Source organism: Sebastes umbrosus, chromosome 11, assembly GCF_015220745.1.
Source record: "Sebastes umbrosus isolate fSebUmb1 chromosome 11, fSebUmb1.pri, whole genome shotgun sequence".
NCBI lineage: Eukaryota > Metazoa > Chordata > Actinopteri > Perciformes > Sebastidae > Sebastes > Sebastes umbrosus.
Genome location: NC_051279.1, coordinates 26,916,461 through 26,942,351, shown reverse-complemented (window position 1 = coordinate 26,942,351; position 25,891 = coordinate 26,916,461). Strand labels below are relative to the sequence as shown.

General features: G+C 41.2%; 1 protein-coding gene across 2 annotated transcripts in view; it reads right to left on the bottom strand.

The window, feature by feature from the left end:
* Positions 1-25,891, bottom strand: part of tgfbr2b (transforming growth factor beta receptor 2b) — a 44,979-nt gene continuing 19,088 nt past the window's right edge. The window contains exons 4-11 of one of the 2 annotated variants that reach the window (XM_037783589.1): positions 17,519-17,608; positions 16,532-16,827; positions 16,195-16,443; positions 15,931-16,044; positions 15,007-15,144; positions 12,597-12,738; positions 3,278-3,405; positions 1-789 (exon numbers count right to left, since the gene is read on the bottom strand). In XM_037783589.1, coding sequence (XP_037639517.1) covers positions 529-789; positions 3,278-3,405; positions 12,597-12,738; positions 15,007-15,144; positions 15,931-16,044; positions 16,195-16,443; positions 16,532-16,827; positions 17,519-17,608 — 1,418 coding nt within the window. In that variant the 3' untranslated portion in view covers positions 1-528. The remainder of the gene's footprint in view (positions 790-3,277; positions 3,406-12,596; positions 12,739-15,006; positions 15,145-15,930; positions 16,045-16,194; positions 16,444-16,531; positions 16,828-17,518; positions 17,609-25,891) is intronic. The other variant, XM_037783590.1, reaches the window with a different exon arrangement.

Below are 25,891 nucleotides of genomic sequence, written 5' to 3'. Positions count from 1 at the left end.
CCACTTCACCTCACCACTTCTATGTGGCATCTACTGCTGACCTGCTATCTCCCCCTAAAGACCCCCTTGTACCCCCCTAAAAAAGACAAAAATGGGTCTATTGTGGGTCTCAGAGGGTTAAAAATAGTTATTGCCCTGTTTATTACTCATAAAGAGAGTGACCTTTCTGCTCAGAGAGAAGCCTGCCCAACTCTTAAAGAAACATCGACTCCACGCTCAGCACATCTTTGGAAGCTTCCAGTTAACTTTGGCTTGTTGGCTCTTTAGCTTTTCAGCTGATTAAGGCAAGTTATTATATTTTAGAAGCGGTGAAGTCCAAAAGCATCACCAAGAGTCCCCGTTTTTTCCTGGGCTACAATAAGATATGACACTGTCTGTGACTCATTCAAAGTCCTGGGATGCAGGAGCTCAACTCCTGAACGTCCCTGCTGACTGAGATTTCCCGTCTTCAATCCCATCAAAGCAGAATAAGTGCCCTCGTTGGAAAACATCTCCCTCAGAGTCCATGACGATGTAGGAGCGTTCCTCTCACTTCTCGTCGCTCACGGAGCAGTCCACGGATATGACGTCCTGTATTTCTGTGATCTTCACCTCCTGCTCCGGGATCTCCACCTCTATCGGGATCTTCAGCTCCGCGAGGATCTTTTCCGCCGACGAGCTGCGGCTGGACAGTTTGTCCATCTCGTCCTCCAACTCGGAGATGCGCTCGGAGACACAGTGGGCGGTGAGCCGGGCCTCTGGGTCGTGGTCCCAGCATTCCATGATGGTGGCACAGATCACCGCCACACCCTGTAGGGAGAGGAGGAGAGCAGGGATGTGAGACTACGTACGTAATAGAATTCCCTGAACTGTTTTGGTAAAGATGGCATATTTTCAACCAATCTCAAAGTTATTTTTAATGCAATATGACCATTTACACATAACCACCTATATCAGGGGTTCTCAAACTTTTTTGGGCCAGGGACCCTTAAAGGGGAGAACATTTCCCAAGGACCCCCTCATAATCTTAACACCGATTACGCATAATGCTTACTACCATTTGTACTCTAATATGCCATTGGAACTATTTGTATTCTAAACGTTTCAACCTAAATACTTCAGACCTGTTTGATAGTGATAAACAGAAACATATTTCAATTTAAATAATGTTAACACCGCTTTGTTTTGCCCTGATATTCGCTGTGTTTTTGTAATCAGATGTCGCTTTAGCTTGGCCGGCTTCATGGCTTTATTTGCTATCACGTTAAGACACATGATGGATTCTAGTCTCCCGTCGCTGTCGCTCAATATAGCTGTCATCATATTTTGTCAATTTAGCTAGTTTGGGCTTCGCGTCACTTGACTTGATGATGTGAACTGACTGAGCTGGCTAATAAGCTAAGCTAAGCAGCAGCAGGAACGGTTCGTTTGCGCCCTGAGTGAAGTGATTGATTCATGACAGGTTGACGAGATGTGTCACAATCATATCAGAGTTTCTATTGGTCCAAAGCTAACGTGAGTGGACACAATATGCTTGTTTTATTGGTGCAAATGGTCCCCATCTGTAAATATGTACTTTTTAATGATACAGCACAATTTAATAATTTCTAGCAAATTATTTCGTGGACCCCCTGACAGAGGGCCACAGACCCCTGGGGGGTCCCCGGGCCCCACTTTGAGAATCAATGATCTATACTATACTACTAACATCCTCTGTTGGCAGAGGAGCATCATACACCAGAGCATTCTGGTTTCCTTCATGCGAATGAAACACATTGATTCACACAACATGACGATATACTGAAGAACATCGGTGGTCATGTTACTACTATAAATTGCATGTCTAGCCTGAAATGTTATTTTCTGTGTAGTCCTCCTTGGCAAGTGAGTCGGTAGCTGGCAAAAAGATATGGGCATTGCCCTTGGGGCGGACTAGTTTCTTTTCTTTCTTTTCCTTGTTTGTTTAGTTTTGTTTGTCAATCTGCCTGCTTCCACACCGTGTCTAATCTAACTCAGGTTGAATCCCTGTCAGACAGCCAGGGCGGGCTTAAGGTGTGATGTGGTTGTTAATCGTTTGCAGTGAAATTAATCACGTGCGACTTTGGAATGGGTTAAACCACTTAGCGTGCAAAACATATTGATTGCAGTGTTTGCTGGTGTGGAACTCAGCCTCTGTCCTGTTAGTATAGCTGGGGAGTAAACAGTGAGTAGGTTAAGGTGGGGCCCTTATAAAAAATAAGTTTATTCAAGTGTGCTATTAGTATACTTCTTTTAAAATTTAAAAATAAGAGAGTTTACTTTCAGATTACTTTTTATGTATTTATCAGAGATGAATTTATACTTCAAGTATACTTGGCTTATACTGAAAGTATAAAGAAAAGTATATTTGGCTACTAGAAGTTCACTTGAGAAAACTTACAAGTATACTTGCAGTAAAAACTCTTAACCTAGTAGTTTACTGAGAGTATACTTTTAAGTGTAATTTCATAAACTATAAAGTGGGCTACAAGTATTAAACTAGTAAAGTATCAATATACCTATAGTACAAAATACAACTCAGATGTAGTTGTGTACTCAAAGTTTACTACTCTTACATTAAAAGTACACTTAAAAGTTTACTTTTATAAACTAAGAAGTATTGAAGTAGTACACTTACAAGTATACTACTAGTACAATGATTTTAGTATACTTACTACATAAAGTATACCTGGGGGAAATATACTTGAACTTTACTTAAGTATACTTCATAAAATAAACTTGAAGTGTATTACTTTTTTTATCAGAATTTAGTAGCAATGGGCTACAAGTAACTAGTAAACTAACAGTATACCTATAAGTTCACTTGTAGTATTGTTTATATTATAGCTGCAGTACAAAATACAACTTGGATGTAAACTAGTTGTGTACTCAAAGTTTACTACTCTTACATTTAAAGTATACTTCAAAGTATACTTTTATAAACTAAAAAATGGGCCAATTTAGTCCCAAGAAGTACTGAAGTAGTAGTTTACTTGCAAGTATACTGTTAGTACATTGATATTAATACTATATATTATTATTATATTATTTCTTCATAAAATAAACTTGAAGTATACTTATTTTTTGTAAGGGAGAATATGAATTGTAAAGCTAAATTTCCGTAATAAAAGCTTACTACTCTTTAACGTTCCCTCCTTGATTGACATTCCTTATGCTACTAGCTTGTTGTGGGTGTAACAATATAAAAAAGGGAATTCCTACAAATTGAATCACTAATGGTTCGTACGCATGTGACGGTTAGTATCAGTGTGTGTCTGACCTGATGCTTGAGCCAGGTGTCGTGGATCTCAGGTCTTCCTCTGTCTCTCAGCACGTTGTCCTTCATGCTCTCCACACAGGGGTGCTCTCGCACTTTAGAGCCGTACGCCGGCTCGTAGTCCTTCACCTCTGCAGGCACAAACACAAGAGATTGCACATCATCACCTGAGTCTGAGTTTGCAACACGTCCTGGCAAGTATGTGATGATAAGAAGATGAGTTCAACATGAAGACAAAAACAAGCACACGTTTCAGGGCATGGTTTACGACACGGCGAATATTTTAAGGTAAAAATGTCAAAGAGGAAGACGGAGTGCAACAGGTGGCCCGTTGACTTAATGTGATTAGAAAGTGTAAAAGCATCCTGGTATGAGCTCATTCTACCCCCAAAGCACTGAGCTGCCAGCTTTGTACACTGGCACCAATAACGCTGACAGTAGGAAATAACATGTCTTTTATGATGTTTCCACGGGAGGGAAAACGCTCGCTTGCTCTGGCACTCCAACGATGATCTTTTCTAAAAACAACAAAAACAGCTTCCGCAAACAAGCAATTAGTTTCAACCTCAAACTCCACAGAACACCAGAATAACAATCGCTCTTTTTTTGTTTTGACTATTTCATGTAGAGGGGGAGAAAAAAAAAAGAGAGCGAGAGCGTAAAGTCGAAAACCATGAAAAATTAAAAACAAAGTTCTGGGATTGGGTCCAGACCTCATGAAACCGAACTCACAACAGCTGCAGTCTGTCTCCAGACCCAAAGAGAAAAAAACTATCAGGATCTCACAGTTGCTGTGAAACGAGACTCTAGTTGCCGCAAAGTCATCTTTCATTTACTCATCTGAGCCAAGAAATGATATGCAAATATCTGACAAATAGTGTAAGCGGCATGTCCTATGTGCCATCTCTTGTTGTTATATTTAACAACTTCTATGTCCTGTATTCAGAACCTGTGTACACTGTGTAGTATTAGTAACATGTGTACTTTTTTTTAGGTGTGATGTATTCGCAGAAAAGTATTACTAGCACATATAGTGATAGTATTGAGTATTAATTGTAATTTAATTAAGAATAAGAATAAGTTGAAGTTAGTTTATTTGATGTTATTTTAAGACTTGGTGGCTACACATCCTGACTTATTTTAAGAAATCTTTTCAAGTGAAAATCACTCAAAGCACTGACCGCTTGTTTAAAGCAAAAGCATGAGCTTGGAGGGCGATGTCTTTTTTTTTTTTTTTTTAAGTCTTTACCAAATCAAAAACACACATGCAAAAAAAGAAATGTGTTTATCTTCTCTAATGTAAGCTGCAATTGTTAGCATGTCTGGCTAACTAGTTTATAAACTACAGTAGTAACGTGGTGTCAGCGGTGAGTTATTTCCAAGGCCGTCACCTACAGTAGTTTGTGGGGTTACAACTTAAGGCTGGCCCACGCTAAAAGATTAGTCATATCTTTACAGATGTTGAAAATGTGAGAGACCCCACGTTTACTTAAAAGTAGCATACTTCAAGTTTATTTTATGACAATAGCTCCTTTTGCTATTTGACGGGATGTTTTGTGATGATAATTTTTTTTTAAATAAAATGTGTTTTGAAGTAAATTCATATCAAAACATCCATTCACGAACTCTCACACTTTAATAGGCTACTCTATCAAAGGAAGCACAAATACAAGCCAATGGTACCTTTCTATAGGCCTATAAGGCAAGAATATTTAATTATACTTATATCTAGTATATCTCGATTAAAAGTAAAAGAATAAGCCAAGTATACTTTTAAGTATATTTGTCAGCATGAGCCAAGTAAACTTAAGTATACTTTTGTTAAGTATATCTCTGATAAGTACATAAAAGTAAACTAAAAGTATACTCTCTTATTTCAAATTTAAAAGAGGTATACTAATAGCACACTTGGACAAACTTATTTTTTGGTAAGGGCACACATATTGACATGTTATGTTAAATTTAACAGTTTTGTTCCTATGGTGTGTGGAGAGCAATGATTTTGCCAAAACAGCAACAACACACACTAATAGATTCATTCATGAACAACAAGAGTCCCGACTAAAAATAACGGAAATCTCACAGAATATCTTGTGATCAAAACGTGACTTTAGTGTAAACAAACATGGCGGACAACGAGCAGGAAGAATTAGCGATGTTAGTTTTTACTTTGTACTGAAAATTCACGAAGGATGGACGGATGAAGTCATGGAGACATGTTAAATAAACACTTGTGTTGTTGCTACAAACCAACCAGGTGGTCCTCCATTTCTGAGCTCCATTTTACTACTACTTTATGCTTTACTTTTAGCATCAGCTCATGCATTAGCCACGGCCGCCATGACGGCAGTGGTTATCCTTCCTTCTTCAGTCAGCTTGGTTCTCAACTGGCTATCATTCTTTCCCACGTGACTGAGTCATCGGCTATCCTCGGGGTTCTCCACACACAACAGGATATCCCATCGTAGATATTGAACATGTTTAAAAAAGAACATGTTTAAGGTAGACGTTTTAAGTTGAAGTTGGAGACCTTTCGGCCGAGCAAAATTTCTGATCGGTCCCGGTCCTCCCCGTTCACTCCACGGCAAACGACGCCTGAGGAAGCTCAAATTCGATCCAACTCTAAAATGAAGCGTGTGGCTCAAAATTCGGGCTAGATCGTACAGTGTATTCCCGGCTTTAGGTGGGTAATTCTTAGTGTACGGTCAAGTGTAGATGTTCGCAATACCCCTTGTGGTGAGATTATTTTCTCTGCAGTTTGACTGACCATAATCTGGCTCAACAGCTGCAAATCAATTTAAACAACACATGTTGTTCTTTTTAATTAGTGGAATGGTATGACGAAATCTAGGAAAAGCTGCAGTAGTTTCATTTTAGCCGAGCCCCTGTGGTCTCTGCCACTGTGCCCTCAAACACAGGAAGTGGGAAAGGCTGGAGTGGAACCCCCCGGACAGGAAGTTGGAGGTCTGGGATCGGGACTGTGTGCAGAGAAGCTGACTCTACAGGCCCACACTTCCTGTTTTCGACATGTGGAACTTCCCCCCCGTTTCTAGTATTTTAAAACAGGACCCAGCCGGGCCCGGCCCATTCCCTTGGAGGTTATTTATGCCAGGGCTACATATTGTGCAGCAGCCCTCTGCTGTTTAGATCTCCTGCTGCGGAGCTGGTATAAATACCACACATTTTCCTGGACTGGATACAGCTGAAGCACAGAGCAGCGCAGAGCGAGCTGAACCTAAAATGAGGAAAGCTGAAAACAGAAATAAAAAGAGGTGGAGTGCCTTCTGAACATCAAGACATGACTGTAGTGGAAAAGGTCTCATTTCATGCTCCGATGCCGATTTGGCTCCTATACACTTGTCCTCATATTTCTGAATGGTATCTGGGACATAGAGAAGTAGACCGACACAAGCCGTGTTTCCATTCACATATTTGCATGCACATTTGAAGTATTGCATTAGAGAAGCAGTATGGAAACGGAAAAAATTACTTTAAAGTATATAACTTTTTACGCTCGCTTGAGGTGGTTTTAGCCTTCGTCGAAAAAGAGTTGATGCACTAAATGGATTATGAGAATGCCTTCGAAGAATAAATTCTGACGCAGAGAACATTTAACTCAAATGACTGATCAACTGTTTCTAATGTTGGCGTTTTCCCGAATGTATATTTATTAGAGCTGTCAAAGTTAACGTGATAATAACGCGCAAATTCAATCATACGCCACTAATTTCTTTAACGCAATTCGATCTTTCGGAGGTTGTAGCGGGCTCAGTTTTAAAGCTAGAGTAAAGATACTGACATCATATGAAACTATAAAACCTCAGGAATCTATTGATACCAATCATGTCATACTGGCTTTTTACAAATAATGCTAAATGCTAAATAACGCTATAAACATACGCTAAATTTGGGCGAGGAAAAACTGTCACAGTCATTTTCAAAGGGGTCCCTTGACCTCTGACCTCAACATGTGTGAATGAAAGTGGGTTCTATGGGTACCCACGAGTCTCCCCTTTACAGACATGCCCACTTTATGATAATCACATGCAGTTTGGGGCAAGTCATAGTCAAGTCAGCACACTGACACACTGACAGCTGTTGTTGCCTGTTGGGCTGCAGTTTGCCATGTTATGACTTGAGCATATTTCTTTATGCTAAATGCAGTACCTGTGAGGATTTCTGGACAATATTTGTCGTTGTTTTATGTTGTTAAATGATTTCCAATAATAAATATATACATACATTTGCATAAAGCAGCATATTTGCCCACTCCCATGTCGATATGAGTATTAAATACTTGACAAATCTCCATTTAAGGTACATTTTAAACACACAAAAAATGTGATTAATCACAATTAACTATTCTAATCAACTGACAGCCCTAATATTTATATTGTTTCCGTCTATAGACAGCATGAAACACAGCCAATACTAGCAAGCAAGGAATCTATGTTTGTTTGTATATCCGCTAACTGTATCTCACCGGTGTTTCTGACCGCGAGTAGCCGGACTTGGGTGTGTTTTTTTTTTTTCTGTAGCCAGGTTTTATTCACTCCAAACAAGGAAACGCTCCGAATCCGCATTTCTTTTTTTTTGTGAAGTTTCAACAGTTCACTTAAAAATCTCTCAACAATTCACTGCAGTCTATATGACGACAAGTGCTGCCTGCTTCCCCCCCTCCACAGCTCTAGACATTTGAAAGCTATGAGAAGAATTTCATCCTGGGTTTGAGAACATATTTCACAAGAGACTGCAACCAGAGCCTCAGTCTCACTTTCCCCTTTCTCTGTCTGGGGCCCGTGGTTAAAGGCCTGGTATATCCAATCTAAGGGGCGGATAGCGGTTTACGACAGTTTCCTTTTCAGATTATCTGTCTGAAACCTTTGTGGCCTGGAGGTTAGCAGAAACCTCTGCGGCTGGCTACGCTGTCTGGGATCTGCTATTCTGACAGAATCACAGCTCCATGGTAGGCGTTCAAGAGACCTCAACACAGACTGATATATACATCGATATAGAACAATCACAAGAAGTAGAATTTAACCTGCATAAACCAACGAACCGCACCCTCTCATCAAAACAAAGTCTTCTCTCTGTCCAAACGAAGCATTGGCCCGTCTCCAGAGATACTGTAGCCGTGGGCTGAATAGCTGTGGCAGGTTTGTGGCGAGCACATTAGGGTGCTGTGAAAGTCAACGAAAACGTGTTTGACGGGGCTTTGAGAGGCCAATAGTAAGAGCGAGGAACGCCTTTTCTGCGAGCAGGTGAATCTAGTTCCATTTGTGTCCAGGCATGAAACTCTTACCGAATACAATTTACTCAAGTGTGCCATTAGTATACTTATTTAAATAAGAGGGTATACTTTCAGCTTACTTTTTATGTACTTATCAAAGTTTGCTTTATGAAGTATACAAAAGTAAAATTCAAGTATATATTTCCCAAGTATACTTTACATAATATACTAATACCAATGTACTAGTAGTATACTTGTAAATGTACTATTTTAATACTTCTCGGGATAAAATTGGCCCACTTTTTAGTTTTAAAAGTGTACTTTAAATGTAAGAATAATAAACGTCGAGTACACAACTAATTTACACCTAACTTTTATTTTGTACTACAACTATACTAGAAGTATACTGATAGTTTACTAGTTTTATACTTGTAGCCCACTTTATACTTTATGAAAGTACACTTTAAAGTATACTCTCAGTAAACTACTAGTTTAATAGTTTTTATACTGCAAGTATACTTGTATATACTTGTAGCCCACTTTATACTTTATGAAAGTGTACTTTACAGTATACTCAGTAAAATACTAGTTTAATCGTTTTTATACGGCAAGTACACTTGTGGCCAACTTTTTTTTTTAGCAGAGATTTAAGTCTGAATAAGAATACTTATTTATACTTTTCTTAAGTATATCTCGATCAAAAGATTAAGTACAAGTAGGACTATAAGCCAAATAGACTTAGACTTTTCTGTATACTTGTCAGTATGAGCCAAGTATACTTAAGTATACTTTTGTTAAGTATATCTCTGATAAGAACATAAAAAGTAAACTGAAAGCAAACTCTCTTACTTTAACTTTAAAAGAAGTAAGTACTTATAGCACACTTGAATAAACTTCTTTTTGGTAAGGGCAATGGTAGGCATAGTTTTGAACTTTTGAAAGAGATAAGCTGACTATTTTCCCCCTGCTTCCAGCCTTCATGCTAAGCTAAGCTAAGCTAATTGCCTCCTGGCTTTAGCTCCGGACTTCACACACACAGTCATGAGAGAGGTATCAAACCTCTCCTCTTTCTCTCAGCAAGAAAGTGAATGAACGTATTTCTCTTCTTTTTCCCTCTGAAACCTTTTTCCTTCTGTCCCTCCAGAATATAATGATCACTCCCCTCACCAGCTGTTGCCAAAGGCTGTCTCCCTTCATGGACCACAAGCCTTTTGCTTGGCACGGTGCAAACTCTTCGCCCCGCTCCATTACCCTGCATAACCCTCAGCTCAGACAGAACATGCAGGCCCTGCCGCGCCCTGCAGGCTAATTCAGGATATGTAAATAAAATGCTCCGAGACACACGGAGAAAACGTACTATAACTGACCACAACAACAATGCCAGTGCAGGGTAGTATTTCTATCCTGTCCCCTGTTGTTGGGGTGGAGACAGAGGACAGACACACGATCCCAGATTGAGACATAGAGCAAAAACAGGGCTGGAAGAGGGCGTTTGTGTCGTAGCTCCCTCTCTCCTCTCTGTTTCTATGCACCTCTCTCTCTGAAATAAACACACACAGACAAACACATGCATGTAGGAATGTGACTGTCTGGTTCTAAATGTCTCCGACTGTCTAGAAAAGCCCGCTAGGAGGAGCGGGAAGGAGGTGGACCGGAGAGACTCCCAGGAGAGTAGATGGGAGGAAACAGAACAGTTTGTGTGTGTACTTCTATCTATGTGACATCCAATTTGAGTTAAAAAGACGAGAGAAGACGTTTTTGGAAAGTGAGGACATTTTGTCCAGCCCAAAGGCTTGCTTGAGGGTTAAGACTTTTTAGAGTTGAAAGATAGGTTTGGATCTTTCAAAATTATCTTAATAAAATGCTTGTGAAAGAGTTGTTAGTTGCTACAATCAATCCTCCTCTCCATATTAAGCTTGACGACGGTAGTCGGTGTTATCGGTCGGGCACACACCAATAACATTAATTGCCCACTGTCCCACCGTCTTTTTGCTTTTAAGACTAATTTCTTTAACACATTAACGCAATTTGCACTTTTTAGGTTGTAGCGGGCTCAGTTTTAAAAGATTGAAGATACTGGTATCATATGAAACTAAAAACCTAAGGAATCCATTGGTACCAACCATGTCATACAAGTCGCGAAGAAGGATAAATAACACTCCAATCTTACGCTAAATTTTGTTGAGGAAAAACTGTCAAGTCCATTTTCAAAGGGGTCCTTTGACCTCTGACCTCAAGATATGTGAATGAAAATGGGTTCTATGGGTACCCACGAGTCTCCCCTTTACAGACATGCCCACTTTATGATAATCACATGCAGTTTGGAGCAAGTCATAGTCAAGTCAGCACACTGACACACTGACAGCTGTTGTTGCCTGTTGGGCTGCAGTTTGCCATGTTATGATTTGAGCACATTTTTTATGCTAAATGCAGTACCTGTGAGGGTTTCTGGACAATATCTGTCATTGTTTTGTGTTGTTAATTGATTTCCAATAATAAATATATACATACATTTGCATAAAGCAGCATATTTGTCCACTCCCATGTTGATAAGAGTATTAAATACTTGACAAATGTCCCTTTAAGGTACATTTTGAACAGATAAAAAAATGTGTGATTAATCGCTATTAAATATTTGAATTGACAGCCGTAATGCAAATACATGAAAAATGTCCTTACTTTAATCTTTCCATTCTTGAGAGGATATTTAAGCCTCACAAGCATAGACACACACACACATCCACACAGCAGCTGAACCAGGTAGCGTATCCATTCCTTCCCTCTCTCTCCCTGATTTCCTGCCCAAAGAAGGGCAACAGCAGAGTTCAGATTGTCTCCCTCACATATCAGACATTCCTCAGATTCTTACTGCAGACCTGGAGCTGAGGTCGAGGTGCAGTCCGACAGACATGACCATCAGACTCCCTGTTGACACACAAGTCACTGCATAACAGGAAACAGTAGCCTGGACCTCCTGTCTGCACTATGTAGGTCACACACAAGCGTACAGTAGGCAGTAGGTGTATGGACTCTCAGATCACACGACGCACAGTCATGTTCGATAATTAGGGTGCAGAAAATGAAAAATGAACTTTTATTTTGAGAAGAAATGGATGAAAGTGCTCTTTAAAAGACACTCTGAATAATACAGACACTCTGTATAAGAGTTATACGGATACGATCCTGACTTTATATAACTGATAATCTATTTCTGCCCAGATTGGATGCTATATAAAAAACTCATGCTTTTAGCATTTAGCATGTTTGTCACACAAAAACACAAGATTCATCTTAAGATTTTTCTTTTCTGGGCAATAAACATGTTAAATAGTGTCTTATGGCGGTGTAAAATACTGACTGATTTTGCACATTCCAACCATAGCCTGTATATAAGAAGTGGTGGACTGGCTTGTGGACTGCTGTTTTGAAGCCTTGAGTTTGGCTTTTTGGCCAAGGGAAACCTGGCAACCCTTAATGTGGAGCACCGGTGTAATGTAGATGTCGCTCGTATTGACGTACCCACAGGAAATTATCACCAACTCTGCAGTTTCCCTCGGCTCTAGTTTATTCTAGTTCTTATTCATATAGCCCAATATCTGCATCTGGCAATTGTTGGCTAACATGTTTGATTAAAAATTGATAATACTGTATATTAAAGTTGAGTTTCCAGTTATGAGTACAGCTTGCCCTCAGGTAAATATTTCCTTTAGATGTGTCATGCAGCTGGGCACAAGGAGTTAATTATCAACATCTGTAGAGGCTACAGTAAGCAGCCATGTTTATCACATTGCAGTACAGATGTGACACACACATGCCTTCACATGCTGTCTCCACTGCTACATGTGAGGAACTCTAACGTGATGTCATCGCTGCCGGCCAATCGGATCGCCTGCTGAACTTGTTGTGATAACCTGAAACTCAACTGTTGAGTCATCTCAGGGTTTTTTTACACCTCACCTCAGCAGGATTAGTTTTGTTCTCCATGTAAGTGTGTGCTTGCGTGCTACATGACATCATACTTCCCACGGCCTGAAACATGTAATTACCGGACATGTGTGTTTGTGGCGTGTGTGCGTATGTGCGTACACTGACCTCCAATTGCTTCACACCTCGACGTCATCTCCCAAAGCACAAGGGCCATGGAGTAAATGTCGGTCTGCTTGAAGGACTCGATATTCTCCAGATTCAGTCGGGCCTCCAGCACCTCCGGAGCCATGTAACGCGCCGTACCCACCTGCAGGACACAGATAGCACACGCATATATATATATATACTAAGCATAGAATTACACTTGTTTCTGTGCTAATGAAGTAGACAGAAAATAACAGCATCTCTCTCTGGCACACTCTCACGCCAACACATTAAACACTACATCAGTCTGCAGGAGCGTGCTGTTCACCCTCTTCAATTGTCTGGCTTGTGATTTATTGCTGTTGCAATAACCGTTGGGCTCAGTGACAATAAACCTGACTCACCAACTGGCTTCATTCATTATTGGATGACACAAGATAAGACTACACTTGTTTGATGTGTTAAATCAAATTACACACATCAGCTACTGCACTGAGTAATGCCACATCTAAAATTACACCGTGAGAGTTTGTTCTACACATCCAGAGGGAGTTAAATGTAATTTTGTAAGTCACAAGTAAGTATCAAGTCTTGGCTATGAATTCCCAAGTCAAGATCAATAAGTTCCAAGTCAAGTCCTAACTTATGACGGACAAATTCCAATTAAAACGCCCCCTTTGAGGGATAGAAAACTGAAGGTCCCGTAGACTTCAATGTAATTTAATATATTTTTGAATTGTAATTTTGACAAGTTCGTATGCATTCATCTCTTGTTATACAAACATTTGCTTCATACACATGTCTAATAATTATTTTGCCTGAACCCTGAGTGTTCACGCTACCTTAATAAAGGTTGATCTCCGTCACATCCCTTCAGTCTTCCCCCGTCCAACACAGTGGCCGGATATTGCTTATCCAGACATCTCTACATATCTGATTGATCCCGTTAGACTAAGTGTTGTCTGTAAATAATCAACGTGTTAGTAGCCAGCTGTTTGATCTATAGGCTGAGATTTAGTTGGAGACGACAGTCTAATGCTGCTATAACGTTGATGTATGACTGTATTACTGCAGCAGCCTCCCACTCAAGCTTACGTTAGCTAGCCATGCTAGTCACTTTAGCCATTTAGCACACTGACAGTGAATATTCACGTATCCTATGAGCCTCAGATGTCAGTGTGAAAGCCTCGGTTAACCCGCTACACAACAGCTTTTCATCATTTTCTCTCCTGATGGCAGTGAGTTTCTTTCCCCCCAGATGATATTTAATGTTGAATAAAATGTCATTCCATACTGTAACAGCTGGAGGTCACAATCGTTGCAATGGTTTTGTTAGATTTGTAATGTAAGAGTCGCAATGAAAAACTGACAAAAAGTTGTTTTGCTTCACATACACACATGTACCTGCTGTAAACCGAGAATATTGTGGGTTTTATTCGGCCTCCACTCTGGGTTTAAGGAAGATATCAAGTCATTCCGAGTCAAAACGCTGAAATCCAAGTGAAGTCGCGAGTCATTGGTGTTCAAGTCAAGTCGAGCTACAAGTCTTTTCTGATTCTGTTGAGTCAAGTCTGAAGTCATCAGATGCCGCCTGCAAGCAGGAGACAGCTGATGATGTGACAGTGTCACAGATGCTGCTACAAAGCATCACTTTTAACTTTAACAACCTTCAAAGAACTCTTAAGTTTCGTGGTTAAAGATACGAGTCGAACAAGCTCGCTGGCTACGTTTGCAAAATATTGCCTACACATCTGCTGTTGCATGCGGAACCCATTTATTTTTTTATCGCAGGACAAAGAACATTTTGCGGCTGCCCATGTTTCTGTACACGCAGAGGTTATAATTACAACCTACCAGCTGGAATTTCCAGTCGTGAAAGGAACACAATGTGACAGTCACAGATCATCATTTGAACATCCTGTGCTCTCTCCGTGGCATCGTTCAATGTACATTCTGCTACTGACCAGGAAAAGACTGAGGGACGGCAGCTGGTCATAGCCAGCTTCTTTCTGTGTTTGCATGTACTGTATGTCGGGTGTGTATCCTCGAACAAATCCTCATTCTGAATAAAGTGATTTATCGGATTAAACAAGTTAGTCTTTTTGTATTAAATCAGCTTCCTTTAATGAATATAACTTGTCAGTGCGTGCCTCCCTTTGAGTGGTGGTATATTTCAATGAGCCTGCATGTGACAAAGGAAGAGGAGCCAAATTTTGAATCACACGTTTTCTGATCTAGGTGATTTAGGTCATTTGCTGCCATTTTGATCTAAAAGACTATATGTAGGAGTTCAGTACCTTGCTCAAATACAAAAGAGCAAATGTGCTCTTTCAGCTCAGTCTATGGTTGAAATAATGTGTGATAAAAAAAGGAAGATTATTAAGTCACATAATAAAGAAGAAAAGTAATTAAAAGAGGCTTTTCATCTGACCTGTCCACTGTTGGCAAGGTCATCCACAGTGAGGCTGCTGTCTAATCGGAGTGCCAGCCCAAAGTCACACAGGCACAGCGTCAGGTCGTTCTTCACCAGGATGTTGGAGCTCTTCAGGTCTCGATGGACTATGGGCACCTTTAGGTACAATAGAAGTATGGGGGGTCAATGTATCACCATCACACACAAAGAAATCTGTCAACTTACTCCACAAAAGTTATATATCAGGAGCTCAGGTCAATTTCTGAATATAGAAACTAAAAGTGATTTTACAAACTGCGAATACAATTTGTATTTATTTTGGTTTTATGAGATCTGTTTCATAAAAGTATATGTCATCGATCTTTTTTTATGATATTGTTTGTCAGGGTCTTCAAAAAACCTGTTAAAATTGCTGTGACAAAATAATTTATAGAACTGTTTTCTGTTCTACCTCTACTATCACCCAAAAACAACATATTGTATATAAGTACTCCCTCGGCTCTCTATGGTCCCTGAAAACGTTTTCTTACAACAAATACCATTTTTTGGGCTTCGGTGAGAAATATTCAAAGGTATCCGAAGCCTTATTTCATGGGCTATTTGGGGATTTATACTTTATTATAACATATACAAAAAAACAAAAAACAAAGCATTCGAATACTAATTTGGAGGTCGATTACCGTGGCAACAGTCAAAGCTTTAAAGCATTCGGGTCAGCCCTAAAATTTCATGTTAACACTGCTGGCGTTCATTACACTCTAGGGGGATAGCAAGTGATCTGATCATCATTAGAGCATACAATAAATACTGTACAGATGTGACGTCTTTCTGTAGCTATTTTTACAATTGATAACGGTTATTATGGTTATTACAGATTTATGTAGATTTAGCTCTGTTACGCTGCTCGTCAACTGTCATATGGACACATTCACACAGTCCTACCTTAGGGCGTCCGCACTGGAGGCGGTCACTGTGAAGGTGGGAGACACCCTGGGCCAGACACAAGCCCAGCATCTGCAGCTCCTCCCAGCTGAGCACGTGATGCGTCAGGTGCTCCTGGAGGACAGAGGCATGATGGGATTGGTAGAATTGTGAATTTAAAACAGGTTGATACTATAACTTATGAATGAAATCTACTGTGGGAGTTACAGATCTTCACAACATGGAATAATACTGCCCCACTCTTGGTGAATATGCCGGTCTCACCTGTAGATTTCCTCTGTGGTGGTAGGCAGTGATGAGCCAGTACTGTTTCTCCACCTTCCTCTCCTCAGCTGTCAGGAAGTGGAGGATGTTCTCGTGTCGGAGGTCCGTATTAGAGAAGATGTCCTTCTCGTTCTTCCAGGAGGCGTACTCCTCGTAGGGGAAGATCTTCACAGCTACTGTCTCAAACTGATCTGAGGTGGTCTGCTTCAGCTTGGCCTTGTACACCTGGGCGAAGCGACCCTTTCCAACCTGGGACAGGATGAAAAGTTAGTTAGAACTTGAGTTTGGATGCAAAATAGCTCCATGGAACAACTCTGATATACTACTAGGTCTGTACCAGCAGATCCAGCTCTATGGGCAGTGGCTCGGTGTTGTGGTTCAGGTTGTTGGCGTGCGTCGAGCTGCTGTCTGACCCGTCGTCGTCCATCATGATGGCGCAGGCGTCGCTGCAGTCCAGCCCGCCGGCTTTCGGCTTGCGCTTCTTAAGGCTGCTCTCCCACTCTTGGTTCACACGCTTGCGATAGGCTCGGTACCAGTAGCACATACCGGCTATCACAATCCCCATCACCAGCAGGGGCAGCAGGCTCACCAGGATCACCGACACCAAGGGATCGTCCGGAGTCGGATCCACAACTGGAAAAACAAGGCAGAAGGTGAGATGGAGAGCAGGGTTTTCAAAGAGGTTTTTGTAACGGGCCAACATGTGGACAAAGCAGTGTTGAAGAACGAGAGTATTAGTCATTTTGGGACTGTTAGTTAGAAGACTGTTAATTCAAACTCAGCTTTTCAAGTGACTGCTTCCATGTAAGAGCCATCCCACTGAAGAGAACTGATTAGTAGCTTTGCTTAGGTTGGTTAGGGTTTAACAGAGAAGTTACAAGTTGGTCAAAATCTACGTTTCAAAAATGTTCAATGCTTCATTCAAATTAGTTTTACACAACTGCTTCGCAAAAGAGCAGCAGGCACCTACACTGTAGTGTGAATTTAAACCTCCAACACAAGAAGTGGGTTCCTATAACATGCGGCTATTGATAACCCTGTTATATGTGCAGCAACACATTAGCCAAGATTCAATTTATTATCCTTCAGATTTCAGTCCTGGTTTAATACTACAGCAAACACTCCAAGAGCAGCTCATTTATCACAAATCCAACAGTAGAACAACTGTACATCTGTTTACAACATAGCCAAACAAACTTTGTTTAAATAAAGAAATCAGCCAAAAATTGGCCTTTTTCCACAACGCCATGAGCGACCGCCATCTGATTTCATACTGCACACGGTGCGAGCAGTCTTCCACACAACATCAGGAGGACTTGGCTACCTTGTGGAGAAGTTGGAGGCGTGCCGCCTGTCACATGCAGCTCTTCATCTAGCGGCTCACTGTGGTTGCTCCTTCTTGTTCCATTCCTCCCTGCAATATTAAACTGATCATCAAAAAAAAATTGCGAGAATGACGGTGTCATGTTTTTTTTACTGATGTTACAGTTTTGACGAACGAACGTGATCAGCACTAGCTTCGTGACGAATACATTGCGTTAGCGGCGACCCTTTCACAATGAAAGCCATGCCATGTTTCGCCAGTTGAACACTTTAGCAGCAGTGGGAAATTAAGCAATAAGCTAATAAGCTCCTTAAGCTGCTTAGCTTAGCGCTCCTTAGCTGTTGTAAAATCACTGTAAACCACGGCCTCAAGTGGTTTATTGCTTTTATAAAATGGTTACTACATATGCCTGAAAGGTTTCATAAAATAAACACACAACAACCAAAAATACAAGAACAAAAAAAATCATTCTTCCGCCAAGCAACGTAGTTCTTCAGCGACATTTAGCAAAACGGTTGCCAAGCAACACAAAGACGCAGCAACACACAGACACAGTGGAAAGCATGATTAAAGACTGGGGTGATTATTAACATTTATTAGACGGCTTTGTTGAATACTCAATTCTGATTGATCAATCACGGCGTTCTACGGTCTGTTATTTTTTTTTTTTATAGCAGACGTTGCTATGTATAACAGATCATTGCTATGGGCGCAGTTCTGATGTTGGACTCTGGCGGACCGTTTTTGTGTAAAATGATTGATTTCTTAAGTAAGTCGCCGGGTAATAAGTGGGATAATGTACAGCTTAGCGGGTCATTGTTGTGAGATAAACCCCTTCAGGATGATGCAATACCCCAACGTGACGCCGCATCGCCCTGTCTGGGTTTATTTCACAACAATGACCGGCTCCTCCTCCTTACTTGTTTGTCCCTGGACAGGTGCGTTTTAATTGCACAGTCCCAGAAGTAAGGACGGTGCATCTTCTGTTGCCGGGTAAGCCAACATACTGTTACTTCAGAAACCATAGGGTTCACCTTTTCCCATTTTTCACAGAGGCATAAAACTGACGGAAAGCCTGGTTTAGCTCCATGTTGGTTTTAAAATCAATAGCCAGATCTTTCTCGGCACACCAGGTCTGAACAAGGCCAATGGACCACATTCTTTCCTATGAGTCCCTCTTGCAGGTGAGGGCGATTTGAATCCATCACAATGAAAAGGACTATAAAGTAGTAGTTTGGAGTCCAAACTGTCTGGATCCCCTTCATGCCATGTTTTATCTAGTGCCCAGACAACTTTCTTTAGATACACCCGTCCTCTCCTCTTCCCCTTCAGAATCAACAAACCATTTCCACAGAGAATTAACTAAAAGGGAGGGTGGGAGTGTAAAGGCAGGTCTTTGAAGGACAACCCTAATTTGTATGTTTTGCAGCACACTGCAATTTCCTCCCACTACTCTATACAGTAACAGTCCGACACAAGCGAACCAACCACAGGGAAGTCAGTCCTGACTATGAAAATAAACAACATGCTGTTCGCCGCTCCATGGAGTGCTGTAAATCACGTGCTTCCCAATGTAACAAGGAGTTAAAAAAATATCTATCTGTCTATCTGTCTATATATATATAACTATATATATATGGGTCTGTATCTTTAGGTTTGTGATCACAGCAGGGAGCTGACTTTGTACCCATACGGTGGACACTGCCAACAGTGTGAGCAGTCTTTACAGCTTCATGAGCTCTGTCATTAACTGCCTCCTCTGACTCCGACTGCCAGCTCGGACAAAACGGCAGCCAACCCTCAGAGCTCCAGCGGCGGGGAGAAAACAGTCGAGCGCCTGTCTGCCTTGGCTTGGCCCGGCCCGACCCGGCCCGGCCTGGGCTGCTCTAGCTGGGCACCTTTTCAAAGAGTGTCTAGCTCAGTCTCTCAGGGGAACAACATTACCCTCCTGGGCGAAGCTGCCACATTGGCAGGCCGGAGGAGCTCGGACCGAGGACTGACCATTGAAGAAGTTCATACCACCATGCGTCTATTTTGCATTCAGTTTTTCCACATAGTGCTCATGACTGAGCGCTGTGGAGCCCTACAAAGGTTATCAGACATGTAGAGGTGTGAGAAAATACCAATAAACTTGAGTATCGTATGTTTTGTGATACTGTATTAATTCTCAAAAGTACTATTGATTTTTAATTAATGGTTTACATGCAAAGATTTTTTGCAAAGAGTGGCTCAGATTGTATGAAAAGTCGTGCTATGATGTTGGATGTTACAGGGACTGTGAACAATGGTAATGTGGTAAAAAGTAAACTTTTTTACTCAGATTTTATGCATATGGTGGTGTGCTCTTTAAACTATGACAGTTTTCCTAAAATTACATTTAAAAAAATGCAATATATCGCCTTGCTTCCTGTATCACAATGTATTGCAATATATTGAATGGTAACTCCTGGCCTGTATCATGATACGTGCCAATACACAGCCCTATAGACAGGTCAAAATTGATTGGATACATCAATAAAAATCAACACATATTTCCCACTTTCCTCACCACATCACATCACATTTATATGATATGAGATGGTCATGTTCATTCATGTCCATGTTGTGCATACTGCTGTAGTGTCATTGAACATTGAATACTCAATTCTGATTGGTCAATCACGGCGTTCTACGGTCTGCTATTTTTTTTTATAGCAGACTGTTGCTATGTATAGCTGACCGTTGCTATGGGTGCAGTTCTGATGCCAGACTCTGGCGGACCGTTTTTGTGTCAAATTATTGATTTATTAAGTAAGTAGCCGTGTAATAAGCGGGATAATGTACAGCTAGTGGGTCATTGTTGTGGAAGAATCCCCTTCAGGGCGATGAGAGAGAGCATCACCATGTTGGGGATTCTTTCACAACAATGACCGGCTCGCTTTACATTATCACTTACTTATAACGTGTCACACCTTTCATTATGATAATACTATATTAGCTGTAAGGTACGTTTGATTCACCTGATGCTTGAACCTCCCTTCTCTCTTTAAAGAAGTGAGAATCCATCATGTACGCTCTGTGATCATGCGTGGTAAAAATATTCCCAGTGGGATATCTTCATCTTGCGGTTGTGCGTGTGTGTGTGATTGTAAAGCAGTAAATCTTTCTGAAATGGCTTTGGGCAAAGCCGCGGATGCAATGAATCACAAATACTGAACACATGCTTTTAAAGCGTGGTAGTAAAGTGGGTTGCGATTAAATAAGACTGCCAGACAGTCAGACACTACTACTTCTCAGATTCCACGTGTCCGTACATGTGTGTATGCTTTAAGGGTTTTTAAGATTGCTTGGAGGTTTTTTGAGGTTTTAGGTTTATTTCCTCGCCGTCTCGCTGCCATGATTAGAGCGTACGGCCGTGTTCATTCGAGGTAGCAACACGACCGATCAGACGGTGCCAAGACAAACTGGTTATAGGACTCGTGTTGCCTTTTCCAATCAGTATGCCAGAGTGTGCAGTGTTCGCGGAGGTTTGACACATCATTCCAACTAATAGAGGGATCCTCGCCTCCAGCTTGCAATTACACACGTCATCTGTGTGTGTGTATGTGTGTGTGTGTGTGTGAGTGTGGTTCAGGATGTGAACGCTGGGATTTCAAACGCTGCCATCTCTGACTCACACTCCTAATGCTCCTAACCAGTTGCTAATTACTTGGATCCTCATGCTGTTCGGCGAATAACAAAGTTGTGAGTCGGATAGTAAAAAAAGGAACCATTTCCCTCGGAAAAATGACAGAGCCAGACATGATTTCATGTCCGAAACAGGTGATGGGTGGATAGATGGAAGCCATTATAAACACAGAGGAGGTCGAAGCACACTTCGTTGTGCCAGTTTGTCTTCTGCGCCAGCAACATGATCCCAATGAGGCTTTAAATATCATTATTAATCATGTTGACTTGATCAAACATTCAAAGCCATAGTGGTTAACTTCCTGATGTGATACTTCATTATTATTATTACTCGGTCACATCATGTATAAATGAAAGTTGTACATCAATCAGATTCCTTTGTATTTTCTGATGTGTGTTGTGAATTCTCCTTTCCAAATATAACGAACTACTGGCGTCAACCACCTGTAACAGTGATATGGAGATGATAACGGCTAACATGTGACGGGTGATGTCATGTCTAGCAGCTTTATCATGACGTCTAGAAATAGCAGCTATGTGCTGATAAGACGCTGCTATATAGTAGCTCCACGACCGGCCTTGTGGCGCTTTGGTTTCTAATAAAGTCAATCATGACGTGCATAAAAATGAATAGTAAAAGAGAGGCTTTACGTGTATTTACTCTATGAGGAAAGTCAAAGCATTTCTCAGTGCACATGTCGGATGGATTTTTTCAATTAAAGCTACAACATTTGGAGCAGTGAGCTTTTACAAAGTGGACGTAGTCACCATGCAGCCCAGTCGCACGAAAAGGCATATTAATGACACAATAATGTGCAAGGCAAAAAGCGTGCAATAAGAACGCTGTTTTTGCTTTTGGCGTGCCATTTGTACGCCATGTAGTCTAGCCAACAAAACAACGGAATTTCAACCAGCTGACCGGTGTTCGAGACCGGTGTTTCGGTTTTGTTTTGTAAGTTACATTAGTGACGTTTGTGATGTGTTTTCCGTACTTATGTTGCGCTGTTTCTGTACGTATTGTATTTAGTTTATGTACTTAGTTTAAGCCCAACCATGATGTTTTTCCTAAACCTAACTAAGTGGTTTGGTTGCATAAACCTACGTGAGTGGTTGTGTTGCCCCCTGCTGGTACCGCACCTTCATACACGAATGTAATACTCACGCCTCGGCGATACAAAGCATGACACTGACACACTATTCTCTGGCAGACAGGCGGGTCTATTACAGGCCTTGGCGTGATGCCAGGTTGCACCGTGACGTCACTCCATTGGTTTGGGGACTACAGTTTTGAAGCCCCAAGTTCTGCATTTTGGCCGTTGCCATCTTGGTTATTTGTGTTTATTTATTAAGTGACACGAGAGGGTGGAGCTAAGTACAACCTGACACTAAATAAGACATAATTAACTTTTATGGACTGAAAACACACTGTGAAAGGTTAAAGTTCTACGATGAAAACACAGACAACGCCGTGGTAGCGACCTGTCAATCACAAGGTAGCCACCCCCTAAAGCATACCCTGCTTTATGGTCTATTTGACTCTAAATGGGACCATCATTTACTAAATGAACATCATGCTGTATTGAATAAGACTTGAAACTAGAGATTGAGACCATAAACTCATGTTTACAATGTTTACTGAGGTAATAAATCAAGTGAGAAGTAGGCTCATTTCCTCATAGACTACTATACAATCACACTTCTTTTTGCAACCAGAGGAGTCGCCCCCTGCTGGCTATTAGAAAGAATGCAAGTTTAAGGCACTTCCGCATTGACTTCCATTTGAACCCCCCCCCCCCCCCAAAAAAAAAGATGGAGTCGACCTTTAAATATTTGCTGTTGGTTATGCTCCAGTTCAGCTTTGTACAGAACACAAAAGGGCTCCTAAGTTTAAGTTATGTCTGCAATATGTATGGGTTATATGTCACTTCATGAACCTCATATTAAAAAAAAGTTGTTTACCATCTTTCCCTGTGGAGTTTTTACTCTTGTAAATATATATAAATAACCTGCCATTATCCAGGCTGGTATCATATTATGCTGGAGCGTGGAGGAATCCTGCCACAGGGAGGCTGGTGACACCGACTAAAAGTGAATATCACACTCACTATTTACTTGTTATGGTAACAGCACTGTCTTTACAACCAACACTGCTTCATAAACATGGCTTATACCTCTCCAGCTCTCCATCCCCTCCCTCCAACATCTCTCCATCGCTCTGGCCCAATTCCAATCCGGTCTCGACACCCTCCCACTCCGTGACAGAGTGAACTCCGTTTGTAGTCACACTCAGCTCAATGAATCACCCTTCTTTAAAGGGACTGTTTGTACACAAATAATTACACATATAAATCAATCCGGGTCGGTGTCCCATGTGCGCTTGCGTGTGGCTACGCTGTTCAGACTTAGACTCCAACACAAACTACACGGAAGCCCGTCTGTTAAACAGTGTTGGCCGCGGTCGGAGACCGTAGCTTTGGTCTCCAGGGCCGGAGTCTCTGCTGTACTCTGCTCCTCTGCCTGCTTGCCTTCACACACACACCGCGCTCGTTCTCGCGCTTTCGCTCCACTCTTACGTGCATGCGCGCACACTACACACTGCAGAAGAGTTAGTTTAGCTCTGAGAATATCTAGTGAATGTACAGTGGACATTTGCGCAGAAATAAAAATTGGAGCTCCTCCAGACCAACAGAGGTTTTCCGTGTCTTTTGAAGTGACGGGGCTCCGCAGCGAGAAACGTTATCGTCTCCGACCAAAACTCCGGTGTCTCCCCTGATCCCTCCGGCCGCGGTCGGGAGGCTGAGGCAGGAAAAGCCAACACTAGGATCAGCAGTGATTCATGGAGAGACCTTCGTCTGGTCAGCTAACATTACTGCCAAGCAGGTGAAATATAGAGTGATATTGTGGTTTTAGCTGACGTGTGTCGCCTCACTGTTTTGAGCGATGCTCGTTCATGTCTATGTAGAGCGAGCAGAAGCGCAAGCCCGAGTAACAGGACGCTGACTTTTGTTGACTTAACGGCCACAGGTATCGCTGTTAACAAGCAATTTCTGATTCTTACAAACAGTCCCTTTAAGGTGAAGGGGTATAAATACAGCGGCCACAAACTTCCCTCTCTCCGGCAAAGAAACTATTGATAAATATCAGAATCAGGAATACTTTATTGATCAATAAAGTATTTCTGGAAAATTGAAGGGGGCAATTACGTTTTATTCCCAATCTAGAATAGAAATAAGTAAGTAAGTAAGTAAGTAAGTAAGTAAGTAAGTAAATAAGTAAGTAAGTACTGTAAGTAAGTAGAGAAAACCTAAGAAATTACAAATAAGACATATGTATAACAGCAGTGCTAATAATAATGATGAAAAATAGGATCTATCATTAATTGTGTAAAAAGGCAAGAATAGTATAAATAAACATGAATATTAGTTTAAATGCACTGTATGAATAAATGCTGTGTTAATGCCAGAGTAAACCAGATTATTGCACAGCTGAATTATTGCATTAAATTTATTGTGCTGTTAAGTCAGTATTGCACAGTTGAAGATATAATAAATTAGGGGGAAAATAATAATAAATATATGTTATATAAATGTATAAATATACAACACTTTACAATCAAATGAACACATCTACCCTTTTCTAGACTAGACATTTGATCCTAAATACAATCTATTTACTTTAAGTTGATAACGTCTGTATGAAGATAAAGTAGAATAAATTAAAGGTATATCTCAGTTTGAGCAGTCTACGAATAAATGTTTGTACCAGTAGACGCATGGAAGTGGCATTGGAGCGTGTCACTGGCGTTGTCAGTAACGGCAGCTGGTTAAGTCGGCATCGATGCAGGCTCGCTGTTGGAGGGTTTTATAACCCACTTCCACTCCCCGCTAATTGGTTTGGGATGACACTTAATATGGCGGACCCTCCACGCGAATGCGCAAACGGAGTGGAAGTGGGTAGGCAGAGGGTGTAGGGGGTGGTTTGGTTTCTGTCCCTCTATCCCACCTCAGTGTTCTCCGTCCTGGCGCTATTCTGTCTTTTTGCCTCACACTGCCCTCTTGTTTCCCTCCTTTTCATGCATCTTAGAGTCGGCCTGCTTGAGTCATGTCTCTATAAAGCCGTCTGCTGTGTGACTGAATGACTGGTGTACTCACTGACAGCAAGCCAACATTCCCCAGTTGAGGAGGAACTGTAAAAAATAAGTATAAAAAAAAAAAACAGATCTCGGAACAACCACAGAGCCACTTTTTCCCTTTATTGCTCCATATCCATCTTCTCCTCCTCTTCCTCTTTGTCGGCTGCATCAAGAAGTCATAATCAATTTTCCCCTTGTCTTATTTTTATCTCTTGCTCTTCTTCTTTATGATCAAAAAATAGCCCTCCAGGCGTTAAAAAAAAATCCCCACTTTATGTCATGAGGACGATTTCATTCATCATGATATCCAAATAACCCATGGAATGACTTGGAGGAGATCAGGCGACATCTGTGCAGAAACACTGCAGACTGTACGAGTAAAGGAATGCATGTCAGAAAGAAATTAGTTATCCCTTCTCATTCCTCACATAGCGTGCCTCCAAGCATGTAAGACCGACTTTCACAAGAGCACAGCTGTAAATACAGCACTAAAACAAATAGCATGTAACTATGACAAGGCAGTATGTACTATCAGTGCCTCCCTCCCCAGCGAAACTAGTTCACAAGCTCCAAAA